General features: G+C 36.6%; 1 protein-coding gene across 2 annotated transcripts in view; it reads left to right on the top strand.

The window, feature by feature from the left end:
* Window positions 1–6001: 6001 nt before the first annotated feature.
* Window positions 6002–26755, top strand: part of Rab28 (RAB28, member RAS oncogene family) — a 70927-nt gene continuing 50173 nt past the window's right edge. For both annotated transcript variants that reach the window (XM_028857389.1, XM_028857390.1), the window contains exons 1-3: window positions 6002–6275; window positions 10443–10539; window positions 15611–15699. In XM_028857389.1, coding sequence (XP_028713222.1) covers window positions 6201–6275; window positions 10443–10539; window positions 15611–15699 — 261 coding nt within the window. In that variant the 5' untranslated portion in view covers window positions 6002–6200. The remainder of the gene's footprint in view (window positions 6276–10442; window positions 10540–15610; window positions 15700–26755) is intronic.

The raw sequence follows: 26755 nt of genomic DNA, 5'->3' as shown, positions 1-26755 counted from the left end.
CTCATATTTAAGACTACCCTCCTAGGTATTGAATGATATAACTATAGTTATAAATGGTGCCATCAAAAAGTTTGCTGCTCATTTGTGGTCCAAGCTTTATTTTTCACCCCCTACTCCTTACTTAGTTGTTCTTATATGTTTTTCCTTTCAGATGAAGTTTAGCATCATTTTGTTAATGTAAGAGTTAGGGAAGTTTTGGCTGAAAATTAGTTAAATGTAGTTGTGTAGAAGTGATACTTTATAAAGGTGAACAAAACAGTGTGTGAATATTGATGTATCAGTAGGGGTCACCTCACAGCAAATGAAATACTCCAAGAGTTAACTGCCCAATTCCAAGGCTCAGAGTGTGTATGCAAAACCATTGCTTATTCATATCAAGACTATAAAATGTAGATAGAGATTTTGTGTTGAGTAGAGTGGTATTTGTGGACTGAGATCCTTTGGAGGAATGGTGGGGTGAATAAAGGAGCATTGCTCATGATATTCTTTTTGTAGTATTGTCTACTTTTTTTATTTAATTTTTTTCCATTTTACATAACAACCACAGTTCTCTCTCCCTCCCCTTCTCCCATCTCACCCCCACCTCACCTCCCATCCACTTCTCAGAGGAGGTAAGGCCTCCCGTGGGGAGTCAACAAAGTCTGGCATACCAATTGAGTCAGGACCAAGAACTTCCCCATGAATCAAGGCTGAGCAAGGTGTCCCACCATAGGAAATGGGCTCCAAAAAGCCAGGTCATACACCCAGGATAAGTCCTGGTTCCACTGCCAGGGGCCCCACAAACAGATCTAGCCACAGAATTGTCACCCACATTCAGAGGGCCTAGTTCCATCCCATGTAGGTTCCCAGCTGTAAGTCCAGAGTGCATGAGCTTTCACTAGTTCAGGCCAACTGTCCCTGTGGTTTTATCCATCATGATCTTGACCCTCTTGCTCATATAATTCCTCCTCCCTCTCTTCAGCTGAACTCTAGGAGCTCGGCCCAATGCTTGACTGTGGAACTCTGCATCTGCTTTCATCAGTTACTTCATGTAGGTTCTATGATGATAGTTAGGGTATTCACCAGTCTGATTATAGGGGAAGGCCAGTTCAGGCACCCTCTTCCCTATTGCTAGGAGTCTTAGCTGGGGTCATCCTTGTGGATTCCTGGGAATTTCCTTAGCACCAGGCTTCTCCTTGACCCCATTAATGCTCCCTCTATCAAGATATCTCTTTCATTGCTCTCCCTTTCTCTCTCTCTTTCTCCCAACTCAGCTTCTATTTGCTCTAGAGCTTTCAGGTGTGCTGTTAAGTCACTAGTATGAGATTTCTCCACATTCTTTATGTAGGCACTTAGTGCTATGAACGTTCCTCTTAGCATTGCTTTCATAGTGTCTCAGAAGTTTGGGCATGTTGTGCATTCATTTTCATTGAATTCTAGGAAGTCTTTATTTCTTCTTTGACCCAATGATTATTCAGCTGAGCATTGTTCGGTTTCCTTGAGTTTGTAGACTTTCTGCAATTTGTGTTGTTGTTGAATTCTATCCTTAAGCCATGGTAATCTGATAAGATCCAGGGGGTTATTCCAATATTTTTTTGTATCTGTTGAGGTTTGCTTTGTGACCGAGTATGTGATCAATTTTAGAGAAGGTTCCATGGGGTGCTGAGAAGAAAGTATATTCTTTTGTGTTTGGGTGGAATGTTCTGTAGATATCTATTAAGTCCATTTGAATCATAACATGTTAGTTCCCTTATTTCTCTGTGAAGTTTCTGTCTGGCAGACTTGTCCAGTGGTGATAGTGGGGTGTTGAAGTCTCCCACTATTAGTGTGTGGGTTTTGATGTGTGATTTAAGCTTTAGTAATGCTTTCTTTATACATGTGGGTGCCCCTGTATTTGGGGCATAGATGTTCAGAACTGAGACTTCACTTTGATGGATTTTTTCTGTGATGAATATAAAATTCATTCTCTATCTCTTTTGATTGACCATAGTTTGAAGTCTATTATTCTTAGGTTTGGTCTTTTTATGCTGTCAGATTTTCTGGATGTTTGTGTTAAGAATTTGTTGGATTTAACATTTTCTTTGACCAATTTCCTCTATTGTATCTTCAACAACTTAGATTTTTCTCTTCTATCTCTTGTATTCTATTATGCTTGCATCTGTAGTTCCTGTTCATTTACCCAGATTTTCCATTTCCAGAATTCCCTCACTGTGTTTTCTTTATTGCCTCTATTTCAGTTTTCACATCTTGAACTGTTTCCTTCACCTGTTCGTTTTTTCTTGGCTGTCTTTAAGGGATTTATTGATTTCTCCAATGTTTTGTTTCTTTTCTCCAATTTCTTTAAGGGAATTTTTCATTTCCTTTTTAAGGGCCTCTACCATCTTCATAAAATTATTTTTAAAGTCATTTTATTCTGTTTCATCTGTGTTGGGATGTGCATGTCTTGCTGTTGCAGTTTCTGGTGGTGTCATATTGCTTTTTATGTTGTTGAATGTATTCTTACATTGCTGTCCACTCATCTCTTTCTCCAATCAGTACAGGTGGGGCCTGTAGCTCCAGGGGTAACTGGTACTGTAGGAGATGGTTGGTGAGGCGGGGGTGAGGATGCTGCTGTCTGCTCACTGGGGCTGTAATGGTTGGGGAGGACCATGGGATATGGCCCTGAGGGCTAGGGCCTAGAGAGCAGGAATGTTCAGCTGGGAGCTCAGACACGTCTTCTTCCAATCCATTCATGATATTCTTAAACTGGAAAACATCCTTCTCTATGATATTCTCAAATTGAGAACAAACTATATGTCCCTCAACTATAGAGTTGATAAACTGTGGTAAATTCATACAATGGAATATAGCATAGTAATGGGAAATGACACATTATGGATGCACATTAAACACAGATGGCTTTCATGGATGTTCTATTTACTGAAAAGAGCTAGATATCGAAGTATGTACTGTGTGCAATCTACTCATATTAAGTTGAAATGCAAGTAAAACCAACTCTGGTGCTGAGTTAGGAGAGTACTTGCTTCTAAGCAAGTAATGACCAAATGATAGCATTGTGGAGCTTGCTGAAATTCTGAATTATTCTATGTATATACATTTACAATCAATCTATGTTGTGTGACCCAAGCTGACCTCAATTCACTATGTAGCTGAGAATAACCGTGAACTTCTGATTCTTGTGTCCACTTCTGAGTGCTGGGATTACAGTCTGTGCCATCATGTGTCATTTATGGGATACTGGAGATTGAGCCCAAGGCTTCATTTATATTCAGCAAGTACTCTACCAGCTGAGCTCTATCTCCAGACTCTGGCAGAGATACAGAGGTATACAAGTTAGGAACATGGCCATTATTTTGCCTCATACACCAATGTTTAATCATTTTCTTCTAATCCATATTCTTGTGGACTTTATTCATAGGAGGTACATCTTTAAAACTATGTTTTAAAAAGAGGAAGGAAAGCTTTGGGCAACTGTATTAGAGGATGCCTTAGAGAAGCAATGTCCTGGAAGTAATATTTATTTTGGCTCACTGTGAACAGGGCCTTCATCCATCATGGCAGGAAAGGCATGATGGCATTCATGATAGAGGGACTGTGTGGTGGAGACTCCTCACAACATGGTGGATCAGGTCAGAACCAGGGTTGGATATAACCTTCAAAGACCTGCCCCTTGAGACCTACTTCTTTCAACCTGGTGTCACTTCCTAAAAGCTCCACAGCTTTCAAAATAATAACTACCAGCTTGAGAACAAGCACTCTCTGAGACATTTCAGCTTCAAATCGCAACAGTAACCATTAGGTTGTTAAGAATATAGCCCAGAGAAGTCTAGCAAGGTGGTACTTCCTTAATCCTAGCATGTGGGAGTCAAAGGTAGATGGAGCTCCGTGAGTTCAAGGTCAGTCTGGTCTGTAACAGTGAGTTCCAAGACAGCCAAGGGTAACTTTGAGAGGCCCTGTCCAAAAATTGAAAAAAGAAAAAGACTATTAACAGAATGCTACTTTCTAAACTTATTTTACCTTCATTGGTGATGAGTTACAATATTTGAATAATCTTGCTATGAGTTGTTTGACTATTTTAAATTATCTGAAAATTTCTTGTTGATCTACTATTAGTGTCCCTTTTTTGTACAAGCTTCTTGTGACTGCTATAGCAAATTATCATAAACTTGCTAGTTGAAACTAACAAATTTGTTTGAAGTTCTGGGGACAGAAGTTTTAAATCAGTGCCACTGGACTGAACTCAAGGTGTGGGTAATGTGTTCTCTCTGAAAGCCCCAGAAGAGAATTTGTTCTCTATCCTTGCCAGCTTCTCCTGGCCACCAGCATTCCTTGGTTTGTGGCTGCATCACTGCCATCTCTGTCTCATGATTATATTGCCTCTTTTGTCTAAGCCAACTCAGATTTCACTTTTCCCTTATAAGGATATATGTGAATGAATTGAAATCTTATCAGATAGTCTTCTTGTCACAAGGTCTTTCATTTAATCATAGTCAAAAGTTTCTTCTTCCAAAAAGGTTAATATGTGCTGAGGAGGCCCTGACAACTTTATCTGACCATTTTGTAGCCTACTAGACTAAGTTCCAAGGGGCAGAGTGCTAATGAGTTTACTCACTTCTGTGCTCTTGATGTTTACAAGAGTTGTAAAGAAAACAACATTCACTAATTGCATTATTGAGTCACCTTAAACATCTTTAGAGTGGGGAGTTTATATTTGATTTGAGAAGACATGCAACAGTATTAGGATATAGCTAGTTGGAATTTACAGAGAAACTTGGAGAGATTATTCTAAAGACTAGGTCTTACCCCTCCATAGTCTAGGTGTTTCACGAATGAACACTCCTTGTATGTGGCAGTGTTAAAATACAGTTTGTAAAAGCCTGAAAAGATGTTAAAGTCTGCATTCAAGTTGCAAAGACCCCTGATTTCATAAAATACCCGGGATTCTTCTCAAAACTCTTTGTTTATTCTTTTGAAAAGGTTTAGTATGTGATCCTGTCATGAGTACTGTACCTGAGAATTCACAATGACATTTTTATATTTTGTGGATCAGCTCTATTTTTCTAGATTGTTTCTTGGAAGTGTTCAAGTCTAATAGTTCTTCATACAAGAAGATCCTTACCCTTTTTACTTTACAAAAAGGGGGGGGATGTTTTCAAACTCTCATTTAAACCCTCTCAACTTGTCACACATCTTTAAAATATTGTTGTAAGATAATGCAACTGAAGTTTCATTTTATATAGCAACAGCGTTCTAGGGAACTTCATACACAAGTTTTCCTCCAGCAAACTACACTTGTGAGATCCTGAAGGTTGAAAAAGGCAAAGGAGGCGCTGATCGTACGTACTATGAAAAGTTGTTTTCACTGTAGGCGAATCTCAGGGTTTTCCGGACCACACTCTTGAGGCTTGCAGCCTGAAGGTGAAGATTGTGTGCCTAGTAGGATGGTGCTCACTTCACTCAGTTCCGCCTTAGTAATGAACTTTGGAGTCTGGTTTTTGAGAGGACCTCGAAGAGTTAGGGGGTAAAACAGGAACCAGAGTCACAGGACATTCCAAGGTGACAACCACGTCTCCCCTTCCACTGAGGCCTTAGCAACCTTGGGCACACTGGCGCGCCAACCCCCTGGCCAGTCAGTGCTCTACCTCAGCGGCAAGACGGATCCTGTGCGCGCAAAGCCCGAAGCGTCCCCGCTGCCCAGAGACAGACCCCGCCCCTCCGCGGCTCCCAGGCTCCAGGCTCCCATGGCAACCGAGCCTCACCATGCCCCGCCCCCTTGGGCTAAATCACTTACATAAGTTATGTTCTCGGAAACAAGGACGGAGAACAGAACGTCTCAGAGCTACTCTGCTCCAGTGTGGTTCAGTTTCCCTCTAAAGAACTGTTTGCTTTTGTCTCCTAGCCAATGTCCCCCGCGGGCACACCACAACACCCGGCCCGTATCTCCCGTTCTCCCCCCATTGCAGGGTGGTGGTTGGACCGGGGGCGGGGCGTGTTACGAATGACGCACAGAGGCGGGGCTTCCGGGGGGCGGAGCCCCGCGGGGGTGGGGAGGAGGGCAAGATGGCGGCCGGTGAGTGATTCTCCCTGAGTTCCTTCAGGGCTGAAGAGACGCCGGGGCGGGGGTCCCGCTCGTCCTGCCTGCCGGCCTCCTCTCCCCCGCCCCCGGAGGCCTCTTCCTTTCCTTCCTCCACCTTGGGGGCGGGCCAGCATCCTCGGACACCATGTCAGACTCTGAGGAGGAGAGCCAGGACCGGCAACTGAAAATCGTCGTGCTGGGGGACGGCACCTCCGGGAAGGTCAGTCCTCGGGCAGGCCCGGCGCCCTGGGCTGCAGGAACCACGGTGTGGCCAGGCCTGGCAGGCCTTCGGGGAGCCGAGCGCTGTCCAGCGCTGCCTTGTCCTTAGCGGTCCCCAAGACTTGGCCTGGCTCGCCCTGAGGCCGCGGCCTTCCTTGCGCCTGCGCCCTGTGCGCGTGCCCGCCGCCCGCCGGGCATGACCAGCTCCTGGGGTGGGCCACTGCAAAAACATACACTGACCGTCACGATGCCCAGGCCCAGTTCGCTCCGTACACCTTAGCTGCCCCTTTAGTGTCCTGTTTCACTTTGGTTCCATCCTTGGCACCTGTCAGTTCATTCAATAGCTATTTATTGAGCTCCCGTGGTGGGCAGGATGCCGGGGGACACTAGGACCTCTGCCTTCAAACCTAGCCCTTCTGTGACCGTTGGTTGCTTGAATGAATGGGCGCGTGCGGGAGAATACCTGCAGGCAGTTAGATTACCCTCCCTACACCCCCCCCCCCCCCCCAGACTGCAGATCTTGGCCAAAAGTTGTGAACTCCTGAAATGGGATGAACGTTACCTGGTACTCGCTAGGGAGAGGGTCCCTAGGCGTCTTGGAGGGATGGGGCTTACCTCCCAAATAAAGTGATGCCCCCTTGTCTGGGCGCCCTCACACCAGTCACTCCAGTTAAAACCACAATACTCTTGGGGAAGATAGCTAGAGTTTTTCTCCCTCTGCGCAGCCAGTCTTCATAGGAAACCTCTCTCCCGCATCAGTGACGGGTGTCGTGGGACCTGGTTTCAGTAGTGCCTTTACAGCATTCCCAGAAGGAAGCTGTGCACGCGCTTTCGTGCTTTGGTTCTGAAATTTGGGTTCCTAGGGCCACTACGGAAGGTTTTGTTTTTCTGCAAAATTTGGAGTCTTCTCTTTTTGCCTTTCTTGTTTTCCCAGGATACTTTGCTGTAGAGCACTACCATGAAGAAAAAAAATTGAATGTGATTATATTTTTTGTGCAAAGAACAGAAGTTGACTGCTTTTCTTTAGGAAGTGAATGAAATATTGTGCACTTAAACTTTCCGAATAAGCAAATTGTTATAAATCAGCATTATTTCTAAACTTTCATTTAACAAAAATTATTTTATAGGTTCCATTACTTAGCTTTTCTTTTGAAGGATATATTGTGTTTTTATCTCGTAAATTCAATTGCATTCAATGAACAACTGAGCCTACTTTTTACACTTAAGACCATGACACTAAATAATACTAATACATTATCTTAAAGACCCCTCAAATTACCCATTAAGTCTACATAGTATATTTACTTTTATATTTAAAAGTTGAATATATTTCGCCCAATATTTAAAATAGTTAATATTTGATCATATTTCTTTAAAGTTTTGCTCACTTATCTGCTAATATTTAATACATGCTGAAATTTATTCATAGTTTTATATCTATATTTTAAAAATTTAGCCAGTCATACATTATTTTGCCTTTGTTGCTAGTTTAGTGTAATTAGTTTTCACCTGTTTAAAGTTCTGTCCAATGTTGAACAATATAATTATTTTTCTCTTCTGTGTGGTTGAGTTAGGGTTATCATTCTATATTGAAGAATGAGTGATCTTTTACAGTGCTCTGATTCAGTCTTTATCCTTTTGATTAAAATGTCATAACTTTCCTGTATATACTTTCTGAAATGATCCTCTGAACTTCAGCTTTGTTCCATTATTAATATAGCAAACTTTTTTTTTTCTTCTTCTTTAACAGTCAGTTCAGCTCTCAGATTATTGACACCACCATTCTCATTCTGTTTCCTTTACGGAACTAAGCCTCATTTTCATTCTCATTTGTGTCCTGATTTAACTCTTTGCCATTTTTGTGGTGTTTGAGGTTTCAGCATTTTTATACCCACTGGCAGAAGCAACAAAGAATAGCACTGGGAAGACCAGTAACAGTTTTGGAAAAGATGCTTAGTTTGTCCCTCTAGTACCATGTGTTTTTATGTTTTTCCTGTTCTGTATTTAATTACACATTTTCTTAAAATTTTTTGAAGCAAAACATTTTTTTGGTATTATAATAAATACAATGATATCTCTTTGATATCATTTCAGTGTTAGTAAATATATAGTTTGGCTAAAGAATATTTTCCAAACCAACACAAACACCCTGTATGTATGTATATCAGTTATCAAACAAAAATGTTTCAGATATGGTAGCTGGTTGTTCACTTGAAGAAGAGTATTTATACAGTAACGTGACAAATCATTGAATATGAGAAATGACACTCAGGGTAAAGGACTGGAGGGGAAGGAAGTGCCTCCTACATATCCAGTTGATTCTCAATTCTTAGAGCAAAATGTGAGATGATTTAAGAACCTACATTAATGCTCTGTGTGGCTTATGACCTTGATGCTTAGCAGTTTATTTCTGAAAATCCTGTGATTTTGAGGCTTTATGTTTGCCTCAGATTTTTGAGGGCAGGGCTTTTAAAATCTGGAAGTCCTGGTTTCAAGGAAAGGACTTTACTCAGAATTTTTCCAAATATATATTTTATTAATAAATGAAATATGAGGTTTCCTTTTTTTTTCAAATAAAATTTGCTTTGTTGTTTCTCCCCGGCTTTGTGCTGTTCCACTTGCAGTTAGGTCCATTTCTGAATATTAATGAATATAAAAATAATAAAATTTGAGAATCTTAAATGAAAGTGGAAAAATATCTCAAATAACATTATGCTGTTACATATGCCTTGTTTTTCCTTGACTTTTAAATATTTCAACCATTCATATGTGAAACATCTGAAATACTTGCAGTACTATAGGGTAGTAGTATTTTTCTCTAGACTTCTGAGCCCCAGGCTCAATGGAATAATTAAAGCTGACTGAAAACCAAAAGATTTTTAAAAAACAAATGCTTATCTCTTTTGTTCTGGTTTCTCATTTTGATACTGTTATATACTTCAAGGATATAATAAATGTGTGAGTTTATTTATAAATGTCTAATTGAATTTTTCATGTGGGATTGCTCAATGAATACTTGTTGCAAAACTTTAGAAATTATAAGTACATTATTGGAATATTAAAAAGTCTGGAGTTAGAGTGTGCAAATTGTCCTTTGTGGGAAAAATATGGCCTTTGTATAGAAGAAATTTTACTCACCTTGCTAAAAGTACTTGAAATGTGGCCAAGTGTCCTAGAACTGCTGTTCTTTTATCATAATTAACTATAATGAGCTATCTTGGAAGCTTTATCCTAGTTTTCTTTATTTTACTAGTTGACTTCAAATTTCGACTTTTAAAATAAAACAAGTTTTTGTTTGTTTGTTTTTAACTCATACAACCTGTCCTGAAGTTTAGTGGAGCTTCCCTTCTTTCCTTTGGGGTAGACTTTGAAGTAAGAGCAGTGCATTCGAAATGCTTCATTCTGAGTTTGGAGTTCAGTTGTTGCAAGAAGGATTTGATAAGAAATGACTCTCTAAAGAAAGCCCTGGAGTCCTTGGGTGGAACTTAGAGCTTTAATTTAAAAAGTACATGAATATCTCTTGTTCCACTATCTTGTGACTTTTTAGCACTGTCTTCAGATAGATGATATTATTTTGCCTGCTTTCTACTACTCTCATAATCCTAACCTTTTTATTTCAATGGTACATATCATCATGGAAATTCTGTATAATTATTTTTACTATCTTAAGTAGAGAGAAAAATGACCACAATGTTTATTATAGGAAAATGGAAAGATCCTACAAACAGCTTTCTCTTCCCTAATCAGTGCTTCTTATAATTAGCTAATGGTCCAACTCCCCTCAGACATTTAACCTTAGAAGGGAATTTTAAAGAGTCCTCTGAAATTTTTATTGAAGCAATATGTAGAATTCAGATTTTAATCATATTGTTGCTTTAGTGCCCATTTACAATTCTCAGAGTCTAATTTCCATCAAGAAGAAGGAGCTTGAAAATCGGGGGACTTAATGAACTCTAACTGATTAGATTAGTCTACTGTTTGCACTGCTAGTTGTAGGCAAGTGATGTTTTCCTGGTGAGAGTGTGTCTCTACCCTTGTAACTGATTAGAGCTGCAGAAGGTTGGTTGTTGGATTACTTAGTGTATAAATGCTAAGATTACTTGGTAAGTTTGTATTTTTTTTTAAGCAAAGAAATTAATTTTTCTATTCTGTGCATCCATTTTTTTAGACCTCCTTAGCTACGTGTTTTGCTCAAGAGACTTTTGGGAAACAGTACAAGCAGACTGTAGGACTGGATTTCTTTTTGAGAAGGATTACCTTACCAGGTGAGAGACTGTAAAACCTATGAGATTGCTTAAGTCTCACTCACAGAACAACCTTTCTAGGTAAGAGACTAAAACCTTACCTATGAGAGGTTACATAAGTCTCACAGGAATATTTACAACAAATTAGTTATCATTAGCATCAAGTATGAGAATATTTTGTCCATGGGGTAAGAAAAAGTTTATACATTTCCCTATTCCATTGCTGTTACTGGCAACTATGCATTTTTCTTTTTGAGTATAAGCAATAGTTGCTTATAAAATTCCAGAAGACTTTTAAAAAATTAAAAGCTATACATTTGTTGACAGCTATTGTGTTAATTAAATGTGAAAAGATTGGAAAGGATTTAAAAATATTTTGATTAGGTTTTTGTTTTGTTTTGTTTTGTTTGTTTGGAACTTGAACAGAAGTATAATGTAGCCATGGAACTTCTGTGCTCTAACATGTGAATGCTGTTTTATGCAAGGCAGCATGAAATTGCTGGCATTTAATAGACCACTAAAATTTAGGGTCCCTAGGCACTCATAAAAATACAGTTTGAGCATTCATGATGTTTCAGTTCACCATGCAAAGAAACTATTTAGATGCCAGTTGCAGCACATTTTGTGGGAAATACAGGGAAATAATAACACAAAAATAGTGGTTTATGTTTTAGGTTAGTTTCTGTACAATTAGAGCTTTAGAATGTATCCCTTCAATTTCAATGATTAAATGACATGTTTTGAATATTTTATTAAAAGTAGTTATCTTGATAATTTATAAACTATAACCCTCATTTCTGTGAATAAAATGATTGCACTTGTAATATCAGATTTCTATAATGTGAATAAGTTTCATTATTATTGGACTTAGTTCCTCTCTCAAATGCTCAATCTATTGTTAACTTCCTATGGAAATTATAGAGTTTTTTGTATTTGGAGATATTCTTTATATCTCTTTACTATTATCCCTCATATTTTGTGATGGTTTATGTTTGAATCTCAATTCAAATTTTTAACTCAATCTCAATAATGGGTTAGGTGATACAACATGAGAAACAAATCTGAATTCTAATTTTTCCACCACTCAATTATTGTTCATAGGGTTAATAGGAAGTGTATGTATCTTTGTTTCATTTGTATATATTTTTTCATGTATTCAAGATAAAGTATCATTTTTAGCTGCACATTCAGAGCAGTTGCTAGTAGGATATGCACAGTTGTGCAGCATGTATACTGAAAATGTCTTTGCGCAAGCCTGTTTTAGTGATGCTAGTTGTTGGATACAGAGAGCCTCAATGCAGTATGTTGTTATCAGCTATTTTGTTGGGATGATTACATAGTCAAATCACCAACTTATCTCATTAATTTTGTTCAAATTTTCTAATTTTTTAGTTTGAAAGGCTGAAATAAAGGAACAAAAACCTACCCAAATATTAATATTATAAACAATTAATTAGTTAATGGACATTTTATATATATGATTTGTGAACTATTGTATGATGTTACCAGTTCAAAAATTGTGACTACTTTTTATCAAAGTATTGTTGATAGTTTTAAAATACAAATTTATAGTACATCTAGACTTAGACTTTAGGTTAAACATGGCATTAGGGCATGTATGCTTTTAATGAATATATGCTTTACTTTTCCTGATGAAGTTTGATGAACAGAATTCTAGAAAAATAATCATGTATTTTTAGAAGATAGTTTTTTAGCTACTTAATGAACTCAAAATTTATCACAGATATTTCATTTTGAAAAACTAATATATTTTGATCTGATATAATGATATTATAAGATTTTATATATAAAATATGTTCTTTACATACTCTAAGCCCAACTTCAATCCATTGTAATGTCTAAGGTGTAAGTAGTGTTTGTCACATTTGCTAACTAAAACATTACAGAAAACATCTTTGGAATTTATGGTAATGTAGCATAGCATGTGAATCTAATATTTGTTATGAGTTTAGTCACATTGTTAGGGCTGTAAACTCCCTCTCTGTATAGTCACATTTTCTTCGTGCAAGTTTTCAAGGTCATTATTTTGCTGGTACTCATCCATCTTAGTGTATATCACAATCTGGTATGCTGTATAGTCTGGATGCAACCACTGTGCAGATTTTGCTGCTTAAAATAGTGTATCTGTTAGTCAGAGATTCTGCTGATAGAGCTTCTTAAGAGCCTTAGTCAAAATACCTTCAGGAAGCTGTGGTACAGTCCAGTAAACAGCGTTCTACTGTGGAAAGGATTTCTGAGTCTTTGGCACACGAAGTGGGCAGTCTTGTGTTTTGAGTTCCATCGTGACTCTGCAGCACTTTAAGTAAGGTTAACCAAGGCACCAAGTGTACTTATACAAGGTCACTGTTGAATCCTTGTGGTGTCTTTGACTCATACCAAATGCAACTTACTTGTATTTTATCTTTTTAATAATACAAATGCCATTTCATTTAAGCTTTTCTGTAGTTATATGCCATTTCTTACAGAGGATAGGGATTTTATAGCAGTTTGCATTTGAGATTAGAATGCTGACAATTTGTTTAATGTTCTTGGTTAGAAATTTGGTTTAGATGGATTTTTAATTTTAGAAAATGTTACATTGATTAAATGAACAGACTTCTATAGCTTTATAGTTATATCATATTGAAAGTGTAATGGCGATCACATGATGTTCCTACAAATACTTAAATGAAAATAAGTTTGAATCACAACTTTATGTTATTTTTGGTTCTCAAATAGAAAGTAACCATTTTATTTTTAGTTTTGTATATTAATAAGTCTAAATTGGAATGTAGATGTTAAAATATTTTTCTAAGTATATGAAATAACTATGCAATATTACTCACTGAAGGTGTGATTCAGTAATTTTTTTACTAGTTTTTTGCAAGCAAAGTTGTGTGTTACTAATAATTCCAGTGGAATTCTTAGTCATTGGAATCTATATCTTAAGAAAATAAAATGCAAGCTGATAACAAAAAGTATGTATTCAGAAAGATGAAGATTTAAAAAGTACCTTCAATACATGAATGTAAATCTAGGTGGTAGACAATTGTGTATCTGAGCTAGGTCCTTAAGTGACTGTCACCAGGATTTGGAAGCATACATTGAAGAGTGTTCCTGAAATTATAGTAGAAATATTCATAATGTGTAATTCAGAGAGGCTCTGGACATCAGAATGAAAAGGAAGAGGGAGAGGGGTGGGAGGCTTCATATCTGGTTGTGAGGTTAAGCAGCAGGTATTATTGGGCCTTTAGGGAATGGGACTTAATACCTCTTAGTAATTATTGATGTGTGACCTGAAAATTACTCTGAGCATTACTATTGGGGAGCACTGTCTTTTGGTGTAAACGGAGGACTGCAGTTTTGCAAGTAAAATGAATAGACTCCTGTCTGTTGGCTGCAGGCTTCAGAACCTCTTTTGTACATCTCTAGTGACAGCTAGCTAGCAGAGTCCCACCTGATTAATTTGAGATGGCATCTGAAAAGACAAGTTTAACTTCAGTGTTTAGAAAAATTAGAATTTTAAGAAATTGGGTTTGTACAATCTGTTGGCCGATTCTTAATCTGTGATATTTGGATTTCAAATTCACAGAGCTTTAAGAACATTTTTGTCATTACTCATAGCATTGGAGCTGCGTGTGTGGCAGTGATCATGGTGATAAACTTCAGTAGCTGTCATTAGTGCTAATGGACGTTCCTCTGGACATCTCTGCACTGTGGCAGATGGAACAGATCTGCATCCAGATAATGGAAATCTTGTAATACAAGTCCACACAAACTAAATAGAAGTGTAAAACTGGTGATTGAGTCACTGCCGTGCTTGCTTTTCAGCACTGTAGTCAAATGGTATAACAGACATTCTCTGATTTTAGTGTTTTATATTAGTTTAAAAACTCAGGTTTTTAAAATTTGTTTTATTTTTGAAAAGAGATAATTTTTTAGTTCTAAATTTTTATTTAAAAATTTTCAATTTTGGGAATCCTTCAGAAGGTACCAGTTCAGACTTTGGAGAAAACTATAATTTTATATGAGGAAAACATTTGAAATGTTCAACTAATATATATGTTGTACATAGTCTTTGACTTTCGTATTTTAATAATTAGTTGTATTGTTAAGAGAGAAGAGTTTGCTTAATAAATTTTTATTCATGTCAATATTTTGCAAAATGCATAAATGAATTTCAAAGGTTGCCTTTTAGTCTTTTTTGGATGCTTTTATAATGCTTGTAATGGGGAAGAACATTAGACTATGTTATGAAGACTTTGAAGGGCACATAATTTGTTTCAATCATCATGCTCTGTACAGGTATGAATCATAAAGTTTAGAAATATACTTAGTTTGTAAATACTGTTTTGAACTTTGCATAGAGCTCTAACATATATTTAAGAGATTAAATATAAGAACATAATTATTGATTTATTTACCTTTATATGTAATAACAGACATTCAAATTAAAGCTTCATTTGAGTTGAAGTTATGGGTGCATTTTTATAGTCTGTTACTCTGTGTATTTTAGAACATAGAATTTAGAACTGACAGCACAATTCGCAGGTAATGATTGGGTAGGTTGGTTTATAAAACTTCCATCTGTATTTTAAAAGTATTTTTCTTTCTCTGTGTATATGTGCTTTATATTGGTTCAGTCTCTGAAAATATTTAATTTTGGTAAGGCTTAAGTTTGTAAATTAACGCATGCAGTGTTTTATTTATTTTATTTTTGTTTTCTGAAATGGGTCTTACTATGTAGTCCTGGCTGTCCTAGAACACTATGTAGATCAGGCTGGCCTCCAGCTCACAGAGAGTCTCCTGTGAGTGCTGGGATTAAAGAAGTGCATCACCATTCTTGGCACTGGGTTTTATTTTTTATTAAATGAAATTATAAAGATGTTTCCTTAGAAATATGAGGTAAAATTTCCCCACCGTGATTTGTTTGACAATATTGTTTTCAGTTTTGAATATCTGACTGTATATACTTCTAGAATAAACTTGGCATTAGATTTTATCCTTGTTACTTAGTGTTCTGTGATTCTGTGCTTAGTTGTTGGATTGTTAGTCTTTTATATTCCTATTTTGTATTATTTTTATATTCTAGGAAATTTGAATGTTACCCTTCAAGTTTGGGATATAGGAGGGCAGACAATAGGTGGCAAGATGTTGGATAAATACATCTATGGAGCACAGGTATGACGTGAGTTCTGTGATTATCCTAATAGTTTAAATGCTTTCCTTACAAAGCTGGCGGTTACACATCATACACACGGAAACACAGATTTTTAATTTTTCTTTTTATTTCATGTGTATGGCTTTTTTTTCTTGTATGTTTGTCTGTGCACCACATGCATGTGGTGCCTAAGGAGGCCAGAAGAGGGCATCAGATTCTCTGGGACTAGAGTTACAGATGGTTGTGAGCTGCTATGTGGGGGCTGGAATTGAACCTGTGTCTTCTAGAAAAGCAGCCAGTGCTATCTCTCTGAGAGTTGGCTATTATTGTTATTATTATTATTCATTTTTTTTTTTTTTTTTTTTTGGTTTGTTTCAAGACAGGATACCACTGTATTTCTGCCTGGACCAGGCTGGCCTAGAACTCAGGTTTGCCTGCTTCTGCTTTCCAAGTACTGTCATTAAAGGCACATGCCACCACACCTGGCCTGCTAATTTGATTTTTATCTGATATGTAGAGATTAATTTTATATGTGCTAGTCCTTTAGTTTCATTTTTTCCAGACTACATTTGGAATGATTTGGTGGGAATTGGAAAATTCTTTAAAACTTTCATATACTTACCTTACTAAATACTACTGTCATTAGTTGAATAAATGCAGTGATTTGGTTACATAACTGCTATCAGTAAACTGAATGAAAAATATTGAAGGGGTATTTCATTTTAAGTCGGAAGGAACAAAAGACATATCTATGTACCTATCTTTTGGACCTATGTATTGGCTTTCTAAATAATTATAATTCAGACTAATAAGATACATGACCTTACTCTGCACCAGAAAAATAGATATGATTATGTATATGGAGTAATGTAATAGTTTAATATAGTAAGATGTGTTTTCAGAGGAAAATCCATGTAGAAAGGTTACTTGAATAATTGCCTTTTTGTTTCTGTTCTTTATTTTTTTTTTGGCAGTTTGAGTTTGTAACGGATGTAATTTATGCTTGTGCCTTTTTTTTTTTTTTTTTTGGAGACTGAATCTAATGCTGTGGCCCAGGCTGGCCTGGAAATCACTTGTAGCCTAGGCTGGTTTAAAATTTGTGGCAGTCCCCTTCTGCCTCAGCCTCCCAACAGCTTAAATTACAGATGTGAACCATTATGTCTGGCTATAGTTTATGTTTTTAAATAAAATTATACAAATAGAAAATGTACATGCTTGCAAAACACTTTAGAAATTATTTCATTTTAAAGATATCCAGTGAAGAATAATTACTATTTTAATGCTTTTGTGGGTTGCTTTTTATTTTTTTTAACAGAGACTTTAGGAATGCAGTAATGCTATTTATGTCATTGTTTACAGAAGTAGCATGTTTGTGGACAAGTGAAGAAGTGCATGGCACTTCCTGAGCTCTTACATAGGACTTGTGTATGTACTATTTATTTCTGCTTTTGCTTCTGGTTTTAGTGGGCATCTTCATCATCACGAGACATGAGGGTAGTCTCTAAGTGTTCATAGTTATTTATTGGAGTTTGATGTTTTAAGTATAGAAAACATAATTTGGAGCCAGGTGGTGGTGGCACAAGCCTTTAGTCCCAGCACTTATGAGGCAGAGGCAGGCAGATCTTTGAGTTTGAGGCTAGTCTGGTCTACAGAGTGAGTTCCCAGGACAGCCAGGGCTAAACAGAAAAACCTTGTCTTAAAAAACCAACCCCCACAAAAAAGGCCAAATAAACAAAAACCAAACAAACAAAAATAAAGTATAATTTGGTTAAAGTGAAGCTATGTTTCTTGTCAAAAAAAATGAATGTGTAGGATAAAGACAGTTCTCTACGTATACAATTTGGCTCTTACCAATTGCCATGAAAAATGGAATCTACTTTTCTACAAATTATTGGGAAGTATAAATGAGGCAGACATGGTACTGAATCGTTTGGGAAGGTTCTGGAGACAGGTGTTTTCACTTGTTTGACGCCTCAAATTTTCTTCTTTGTCTTTTCTGCATTATCTTGTTTTTTCTGTAACATCTTTCTGCTCATGTGTCACATTTATATTTGTGATTGTATGACCTGATAGTTTATATGCATGCACTTTTTAAAGCTGTAGCTTAGATTTTTTTTTTTGGTCCCTTTCTGCAAATGTTTAATTATTTTTCCTCTATGGTGCTGGAGCATCAATCCTATGGCCTTATACATATAAGGCAAATGCTATCCCACTGAGCTACATCCCCAGTCCCTTTTCTCTCTTATTAAACCTTTTATGTTTAAAATAGATATTAAGCAAAAGAGAAGTAGCTGTGCATAGAGGTGCAGAAAGCCCCAGTCCTTGTTGTACTTATGAAAATGGTTAAATTGTGTTTGAAAATAACACATCTTTTCCTCCTTATCCCATAAAATATATCTATAGGGCACATATCTTTTTTTCTTTTTAATAAAAATTAAGATGTTTCTCTTCTAGTGATGTTTAACTCAGTGTGTCACATAGAGCAGCTTTAAATTTTTTTGTTTTTAATTTCATTGTGCTTATGTGTATACACATGCCATTGTGCACCTGTGGAGGTCAGAGAACAACTTTGTGGAGTCTGTTCTCGCCTTCCACCTTTATGCAGTGGGTTAATCTGTTGAGCTGTCTTTTCAGCCCAGAATAGCTTTGTTTATGGTAGACAATAGAAGTACTTTATGCATCATGGGACAGATAATATAAAAATTAATTAACTTCTTCTTTGCTTTAAAATTGCACAATATAATGTACATGAATTGGATTCTGTTATTTTTGCTTTACTTTAAATCATGTAAAATGTATCATTTAAATTATTTAAAATTTATTGCTTTTATATAAAAGGAAGTATTGTGAAAGTCACAAAATATGCTAACTATTCTCAGGTATATAACTTACTATATTCATAATATTATGCAACTATATCCTTAAGTCTGTATATATTTTATATTATTACATAATTGCTTTAAATGTGAGATTGTGTAGAATTTCTTTCAGGATTTTGTTTGTTTGCTTTTGGCTACTTTTTTTTTTCTCCCTGAGACAGGGTTTTTCTGTGTAGTTCTGATTGTCTTAGAATTCTCTCTGTAGACCAGGCTAGTCTGAGCTCAGAGATCTGCCTTCCTCTTAAGTGCTGGGATTAAAAGCATATGTCACTAGGCCTGGTGCCTAGAATTCTTATTTTTCCTTTTTTTGAGAACTCTTCAGTTTGATGAAATGAACTTCATTTCTTAGAAGAAAGTGAGTGTTAGGTGCCTTCTTAGAGTGTGTCATGCATGGCTCTACCTTGATGGTTCATACTGACTGTTTTTCTTTTGCTGATGTTTTATTCACAATTTTATTACCAAGCATGTACCCTACTATGCTAAATAACAGGGTAGTATGGTGTTTCTGAGAAAATCATCCTAAGAAACTTGGAATTCTGAGAAGAAGACATAAATTATCATGTTAATGACAATGTAATAGCTGTTTTTGTGCTCTCCAGAAATTATAAACCTAAATAGTATGTAGAATACATAAAAGTACATTTATCAGTTAGGCTGTTTTGTTAAAATATATATAAATAGTATCCCTCAGCCAAGGATGCTAGCATCTGGGGAGTGTTACTTTTTACCAGGGCATAATAAACTCTTTACACATGCTGTCTTGGCAATCTGCTTTTAGGAAACCAACTTAATATGCTACTTAGCATTCTGACTTCTGCATTATATATAGAATTATCTTATACACATTTCTCATTTATCTTCTATAAGCCTGGGTATTACTTCTTGGTGCATGTGATTTTTTTTGTTTGTTTGTTTTAAGCATTAGTATCCCAGAAAAAGTTTATTTGAAAGATAGACGTTTACTAGGTTTTAGATAAAACTGATTATTTTACCTTCTTCCTTTTTTTCTCCTATTACCATTAAACTTTAGCAAACATTCATTGGATAGTATAGATTGAAACCAAGTAAATTGACCTCCAGAAGGAATTAAGATATTTTGACAAGAGCTAGTTTTAAGAATTAAATAAATCCCAGTTAAATGCCTGGATTTTAAATTAACTTTAAAATGTCTAGAAGTCTTCAGTAAGATGTTATAGGCTATTTTTCCTAGTGGTTAGGAGCAAATACACAGTACATAGTGTTTAGTGCCCTGTAACCTGTGGCTAACAGAGGCTAATAACAAACCTCAGAGAAGGACTGGATGTTTCATTTTCGTAGCTCTTTCCATCCTGGAATCTAAGTGGTTTGCAAACACTGCTCCACTGAGCATAAACTCAATGAAGTGTAGTCATTTGTGAGGTAGAACACAACTACTCTTGTGCATCAATGCCCTACATAGATGAGCCTGCTTGTTAACCACCAACAAAATGATTTGGTGCCAGCATGACAACTAGGGACAGATTATATCTAAAAGCTTGACTCCTGAGTCCTTTTGCTATCTTTTAGTATGATTTCTTTATTGGATATTTGCCAAATATAGCTATATTTATACCCTTCTTGCACTGGCATTTCTTTAAATTATTTTTTAATTTTCAGTTTTAAAAATTAAACTTAATTATATTATTTCTGTCTTCCCTTTCCTCCCTCCATTCATTTCTATTCCCCCTTCCTTTGGCTCCCTCTCAAAATCATGCTCTCTTTTTCTTTATTATTCTTATGTATTTATAAATGCATAAATATATAAATGCAATGTGCAGAGTCCATCTGTAGTGTTATTTTTACAGGTTGTAAGTATACTATATTATAGCTATTGCATAGTATGTATGATTTAATTAATTTCTCTGTATAATTAAAAAAATAAATTATTTCTCTTGCAAGTTAGGAAGAAAAAAACTCTGCATTTTAAGGATCAAAGAGCCTTTCATTTTTGAAATTAAGATGTATTCAATATTTTATAATTATTAAGACAAAGATTAATATATTTATTTTAATTTAAATAAAATTATAGTAAAGGCAGTCACTAGGAAAATTATTAAGAATATGAAATATTATAATTAAAATTAAGGTATCATTTGCCAATTATAAAAATGGAGAAAAATTTATTAAGGATATGAAGTATTGCCACCAATGTTTGTTACCTCAAAACAGTGATCAGTTATTACCTTGAGAATGCTGTGTGTTTGATGTACTGACTCATGCTTATTAAATACATGAAACAGATGCGAACAAATAACTGCATAAAGTAACCTTATAATTTATGTAGAAGAGTCTTGAATGTAACAAAGAGAAGTAGTCATATCTTCTTGAAACTGGAAGGGAAGGTCTAGTACAATGAAGACACTGGAGCATTGAAAGAAGCATTTCTTAAAGTTGAAATCGGATTTCTAAAGGTCATTTGAAAGGTTTGGGAAGGAAAGGAGTAGCTGGAGGCTGAATTAGGGTGGGAAACAGAAGGGGGGCGTGGGCATGAAGACAGGAGAATGATGATGATGGCCAGTGGGTGGTAAAAGCTGTTTGGGATAGGATAAATGCTGATAGCTTTAGATGGCCACAGCCTTGTGAAGAAAATTAGATTCCATAGTTGCCAGGATCATTCTGGGTCTTGAGTTGAAGTTAAAATGAAACTTCTGAGAAAGGTGTATTTGTTTGTGACCAAGAAGATTCTGATTGTTTTTGGAGGGAATCCTGATAAATCAAGAGACTCAGCTTTGAGGGTCTTCCTGAGGAACTGACTGACTACCCAAGAGGCTTTTTGGGGCTGAGACGGGTGGTAAAGATCCTAGGAGTCCAAAAAATTTGGTACTGAATGTTAGACATTTGGTCCATTTCCCCATATTACTGAATTTGTAGCATAAAGTTGATAATATATCCTTTTGATACCTGTGATGTCAACATGATGACTTTTTATTCATTTTGCTATTGTTCATTTGTGTCTTTCCCCTCTAATTGCTTTTTGAAGAATCTTGGCTTTTTGTACTATTTTTCTCATTTTAATTTTATTGATTTGTGTTCTACTTTTTATTTCTATTCCCTTTCACTTGCTTTAGTCTGAAATTGCCTTTATTTTGGTTTTCTATCATGATAACTTAGATTACTGGTCTTTCTTCTTTCCTGAGAAATGTATTCAACCCCAAAGCACTGTATTAGTTACTTTTCTGTTTCTGTGATAAACCATCATGACCAAAGTAACTTAGAGAAGAGATTATTTTGGCATATGGTTCCAGAGGGTTAAGAGTCCATCACAGTGAGACAGCATGACCCAGGTGGCAGGCATAGTTGCAAGGACAGGAAGCTGAGCGATCACATCTTCAACCACAAACACAAAGTATCCTCACCAGAGTGGAGGTGATTCCTTCGAAGAGTCTCTCAAGACCAAGCTTTTGACTGTTGATGTGTTGGTGTCCCCTTATAAAAGAATGGGGTGGGAGAAGGATTACTGGATCCTCAACTGAGATTCCAGAAGGTCCCTTCCACACCTGTCTGCCATTTGTATGCAATTGTATCCTAATTACATAGGGCCTCATAGTCTGGGAAGGTATTAGAGTGTGTAGTATGTAGAAGATTAACTGAAGTGACACTCTATCTAATCTATGCAGTATGGGGAAGTCATCATCCGTGCTGGAGGGAGATCTGGTAATATGGCTGTTTCAGGGCTACTAACATATCCTAGAAGTAATACACCTCATCCATACTCCATAAGCCGTATAAGCTCATTAGTTCCTTAAATTGGACTTCAGTGGAATGCACTTTATTTTGTCATTGGTACCCCCTACAGATGGGTAAATCGTTATTTATATCCCCCAGGGAAAGAGTACTTATAGTAAATGCCTTATAATTTTCTATTGAATGATGGACAAAATGAAGTGAATAAGAATTCAGGTAAATGGGCCTTTGGTATGAAGTTTTATGTTGCTTGGCACTGAATACATTGCTCCCTTTCACTTACAGCTATAGGTGCCAGAGATATCAACACCTCTAGTGTCTTTATTTCATCCCACACTGTAGATGTATCCAACAGTCTTATTAAATAAGAAACACAGAAACAATGTAAAAGAGAAAGCCGAGAAGTCAGAGCTCAGAGCTAAAATCTCACCCTTCCTCCTGCTGTCCCAGCTTCCGAAAGAGAGCTATTTCCTGTGTGTAAGTCATTTTTTCTAGTCATTCTGCCTTCTCATTGGTTGTAAACCCAAACATGTGACTGCCTCGTCACTGTCTGTATGTACAGCCCCCCAGGTCTTAAAGGCATATGTCTCCAATGCTGGCTGTATCCCTGAACACACAGAGATCTATGGGATTAAAGGCGTGTGCCGCCACTGCCACACTCTGTCTATGGCTCTAATAGCTCTGACCCCCGGGCAACTTTATTTATTAACATACAATCAAAATCACATTTCAGTACAATTAGAATACCACCACACCACACTTTTTAGATATTTTAAAGAACTCTTCTCATTTGAAGTATTTGCTTATAGTTGCTCTTATCCTGAAGCTCTGTTGATACTGTACTAAAGTAGGGAGGAAGGGGAAAGTTCTGTGTTCTAATGAAAACGTGTCAGTCTTTTAGTGGGCCTTAGCTCAATGAGAAGATGGCTAGAGGAGTTGGAAGTTGGAAACCTTCCTTCGTCTATGGGATCAAATGCTTTGTAGGGATTGCGATGGTTACTTTCTCCATGTCAGAACCTGGGGTGGACCTTTTCTTTTCTCTGCAAGTTCCTGTAGGTAAATCCTGTGAAAGTGGGGGGTGATCTGAAGACTGGGCTGCTGAGAGTCCTTCATGCTCCAGCCAGGCAGCAACTTCCTGTAGGTTGTTAGCATTACTGTGTTCTACTTTACCTACCATCTCCAGCAATTTCTTATCCAGGGAAATAGGGCTTGTCTGTACTCTCATCATTTACTGGGCTTTCTTGACTTCAGGGCAGTGATTTGTCCTCCAATCTCAGTTCTCTGATGAGCCCCTGAAAAAATCTGATTTTTATGTTTTAAGATCAGAGATGATGACCAAAATTATGTATTAGAAGCCAGAACTCCTTAAGTTTCTTCTGTATTTTGTTTTCTTTTTATCATATCAGATTTTCAGTATAGCACTGAAGGTCACAACCAGTAATAATTATAATAAGAAAAAAGACAAAATAATAAATGTAAAACATAAATATAAGAAAGATTTTTACATTTAATTGTGTTGGGAATATTTGGGTTGAAGGATGGCTAGGTTCGTGAATGAAGTATATCTTTTTATGACTCTAAAAGGATTCAAAAGAATAGCTGAAAAATACACATTGGTCTAGAGTAGGGATTGGCAGAGTTAGATGTAAATATTTCAGGGAGGCCTCACAGGCTATTATTATCTCTGTTGCAGTGAGTCAGCTCTGCAGTTGTAATACTAGCAGCCACTGATAATTCTTAAGTAAAAGAGTATAATTTCATTAAATAGAAGCTTATCTGGAATATACATGGACTAGAACCTTTGTTGGAGATCCACATGCCTATGCCTCCTAAATCCTAGGTTTAAAGGCATGCACCACTGTGCTAGCCATCAGTACATGGTGGCATGCATATTCTACTTGCTTGTGTTTTATCTTACACCGCTATTGTTCCACTCCACCTTGGGTAAAGATTTTGACATATTAATCAAAAGAGTCCAATATCTCAAGGATTATTTATCACATGTCTGGGCTTTATTTAAGTAATATAACTCAAAGTTACCATGAGAATGTGATTCACATTGAGTAATAAAAATCATGTACAGTTATATAAAATACTAATTTCAAGTGATCTGTTTGGTGTTTATTCTCTTAATCGTATAGGCTTATTAAACATTTTAAAAGTGGGATAGAAAAAATAATTATTCAGATTAAGCAGATGATGTGTCCAGGCCTGGTATCCAAGGATAGAACTCTTTCAAGCAAACAATATATACTATCACCTATTACAGTGGAAGGTAGAGTCAATAAAGTAAGGATTGACTGTCCCTAAAGTTCAGTTTTGGAGCTATAGTCTTTAAATTGAAATTGCGCTTCTTATTTCAGATACTCTATTTTGGTCAATGACCAAAATAATCTTGGAAGAAAGAAATAGATGTTGTTACCAAAATAAATCAGGCAGAGTGGTTTTATGTAAAATTTCACAACATTGTATTTTTGTTTTTTGACATAAGTTGTCATCTAGCCTAGGCTGGTCTTGTACTTACTATGTAACTAAAGCTGGCTTTGAACTCTCCATCCTTTTTGCTCTGCCTCCCAAATACTGGTATTGCAAGTGGATGCCACTATGCCTGACAAACTTAGGTACTCTATTTAAAAAGTTTTTGAGACTGGGTGTTGCTGTGTAGTCCAGACAGTTCTAGAGTTCACTGAATAGTGGAGGCTAGACTCAAACTCATAACAATTCATCCGCCTTAGTCTCTTTAGTTCTGGGGTTTTACCTGTGAGCAGCCACACTTGACTTTAAAATTATAGAATATTGAAAAAGATCTTGGAGACCATCAGAAATCTAATTGTAAGATTCAAATTTTTTGTATGAGTATGGGTATTTTGCCTGCATGTTGTATCTGTGTATCACATGTTTGTAGTACCCTCAGAGGCCAGAAGAGGGTGTTGGAACCTCTGAAACAGGAGTGATCACAGCTGCCATGTGGGTGCTGGGAACTGAACCCAGGTTCTCTGGGAGAAGAGCAAGTGCTCTTAGCCCTTGAACCATCTCTCTAGTCTCTAGAAATTTACTTTTAAAGACAATAAATAGGTGACTTAAGGGCCAATGTGTTTTTTTTTTCCTTTTATTTTATTTTACAATACCATTCAGTTCTACATATCAGCCACGGATTCCCTTGTTCTCCCCCCTCCTTTCCCCCTCCCCTTCCTCCTCCAGGGCCAATGTGTTTTAATAAAAGCTCAGTACTGGAAAATCATAGCAGCCAATTTGTTCTAGTTTTAGAAATTCAACTCTTAATTTTGGGCAGTTTTTGTGAGCCAGTTGTTGAATACATTCATGATTAAATTTTTTATGTCAACTAAAAAGTGTTAGAGATGTTATGTGATCAAAATGAATTGTCTACTAAATTGCTATAATTTCTGTTGTCTGGGATCCCAAGGTTGGTCACATTTATAGTTTATGTGTAGGGTAGAAATGTATGTAGTAGTATCCTCATTCAGTAATGGCACATTGATAGCAGCCACAGTGGAACTCCAAGCTCATTACTAACTTATTACCTGCTGTGACTGCTGTGTTGTATATTCATCTGTTTATATGTTTAGTTTTCTTGGAAGACTAAGTTACTTGAAGTTTAGCATTCATATCCTTAGTAGTCAGTAAAATTCATGGTATAGGGTCTGCAGACAAATGCATTTAGTCCTTGACTAAAGTCCTGGTTCCATCAGTTACCTGTCTGGGTTGTCTTGGTTATTATAACCTTTCTATCAATAAAATGGGGATAATGATGCCAATCTCTGTAGGTTGTGGTGAGGATTGGTGTAATGATCTAGATCTATGTTTGATATGTAGCAGATGCAAAAATAGTTATACATGAATGCCATGAATGACTTATCGTGTAAACAGAGCTTTGTATTAAGTATTTCACCACAAACTGGATGAAAATCAAGTATGTGGTTCTGTTATTTTTGTGTATGTATATATTTCTCATTCTTCTATTACAGTATAATGGGATAAATTAAAAAGGAATATGATATATAAGAGGCAGGAAGCAACCCCTCTCTTACATTTAGCTTTTCTTGGACTCTTATTACAGTATCATGTCCAGTTTTACATTGCTCATTTTAAAGAGGATGTCAAAAAACTCTATGTAGTGTGTCCTGGGAAGAATCAACAGCCGCGATTAAAGGGACAGAAAATAGGCCCTTTGAGGCAGTTTTAAGGAACTGAGTTTATTTACTCTGGAAAGCAGACTGGTAAGGAGTTACTTAACTGTCTTTAAGTATATGAGGGGTTGTTAAAAGGAGGATACTCTCCAGTTGTTCTCTAAATGCACAGAGGACTAAAGGAGGAAATCCACATTTCATTTAAAGAAAATTGTGTTAAACACTAAAATTGCCCATCAAGGGACATCGTGGAATCTCATTTTTGAAGACATTTAAAATTGGAGAAGCAGCAGATGGTTACTTATTGAAAAGTTTAAATGTTTGACCTTGTCAAAATAAGAGGTGAG

This window comes from Peromyscus leucopus, chromosome 10 (genome assembly GCF_004664715.2).
Source record: "Peromyscus leucopus breed LL Stock chromosome 10, UCI_PerLeu_2.1, whole genome shotgun sequence".
Classification (NCBI taxonomy): domain Eukaryota; kingdom Metazoa; phylum Chordata; class Mammalia; order Rodentia; family Cricetidae; genus Peromyscus; species Peromyscus leucopus.
Note: the sequence above shows the minus strand (reverse complement) of the source record. Positions and strands in the feature narration are given on the sequence as shown.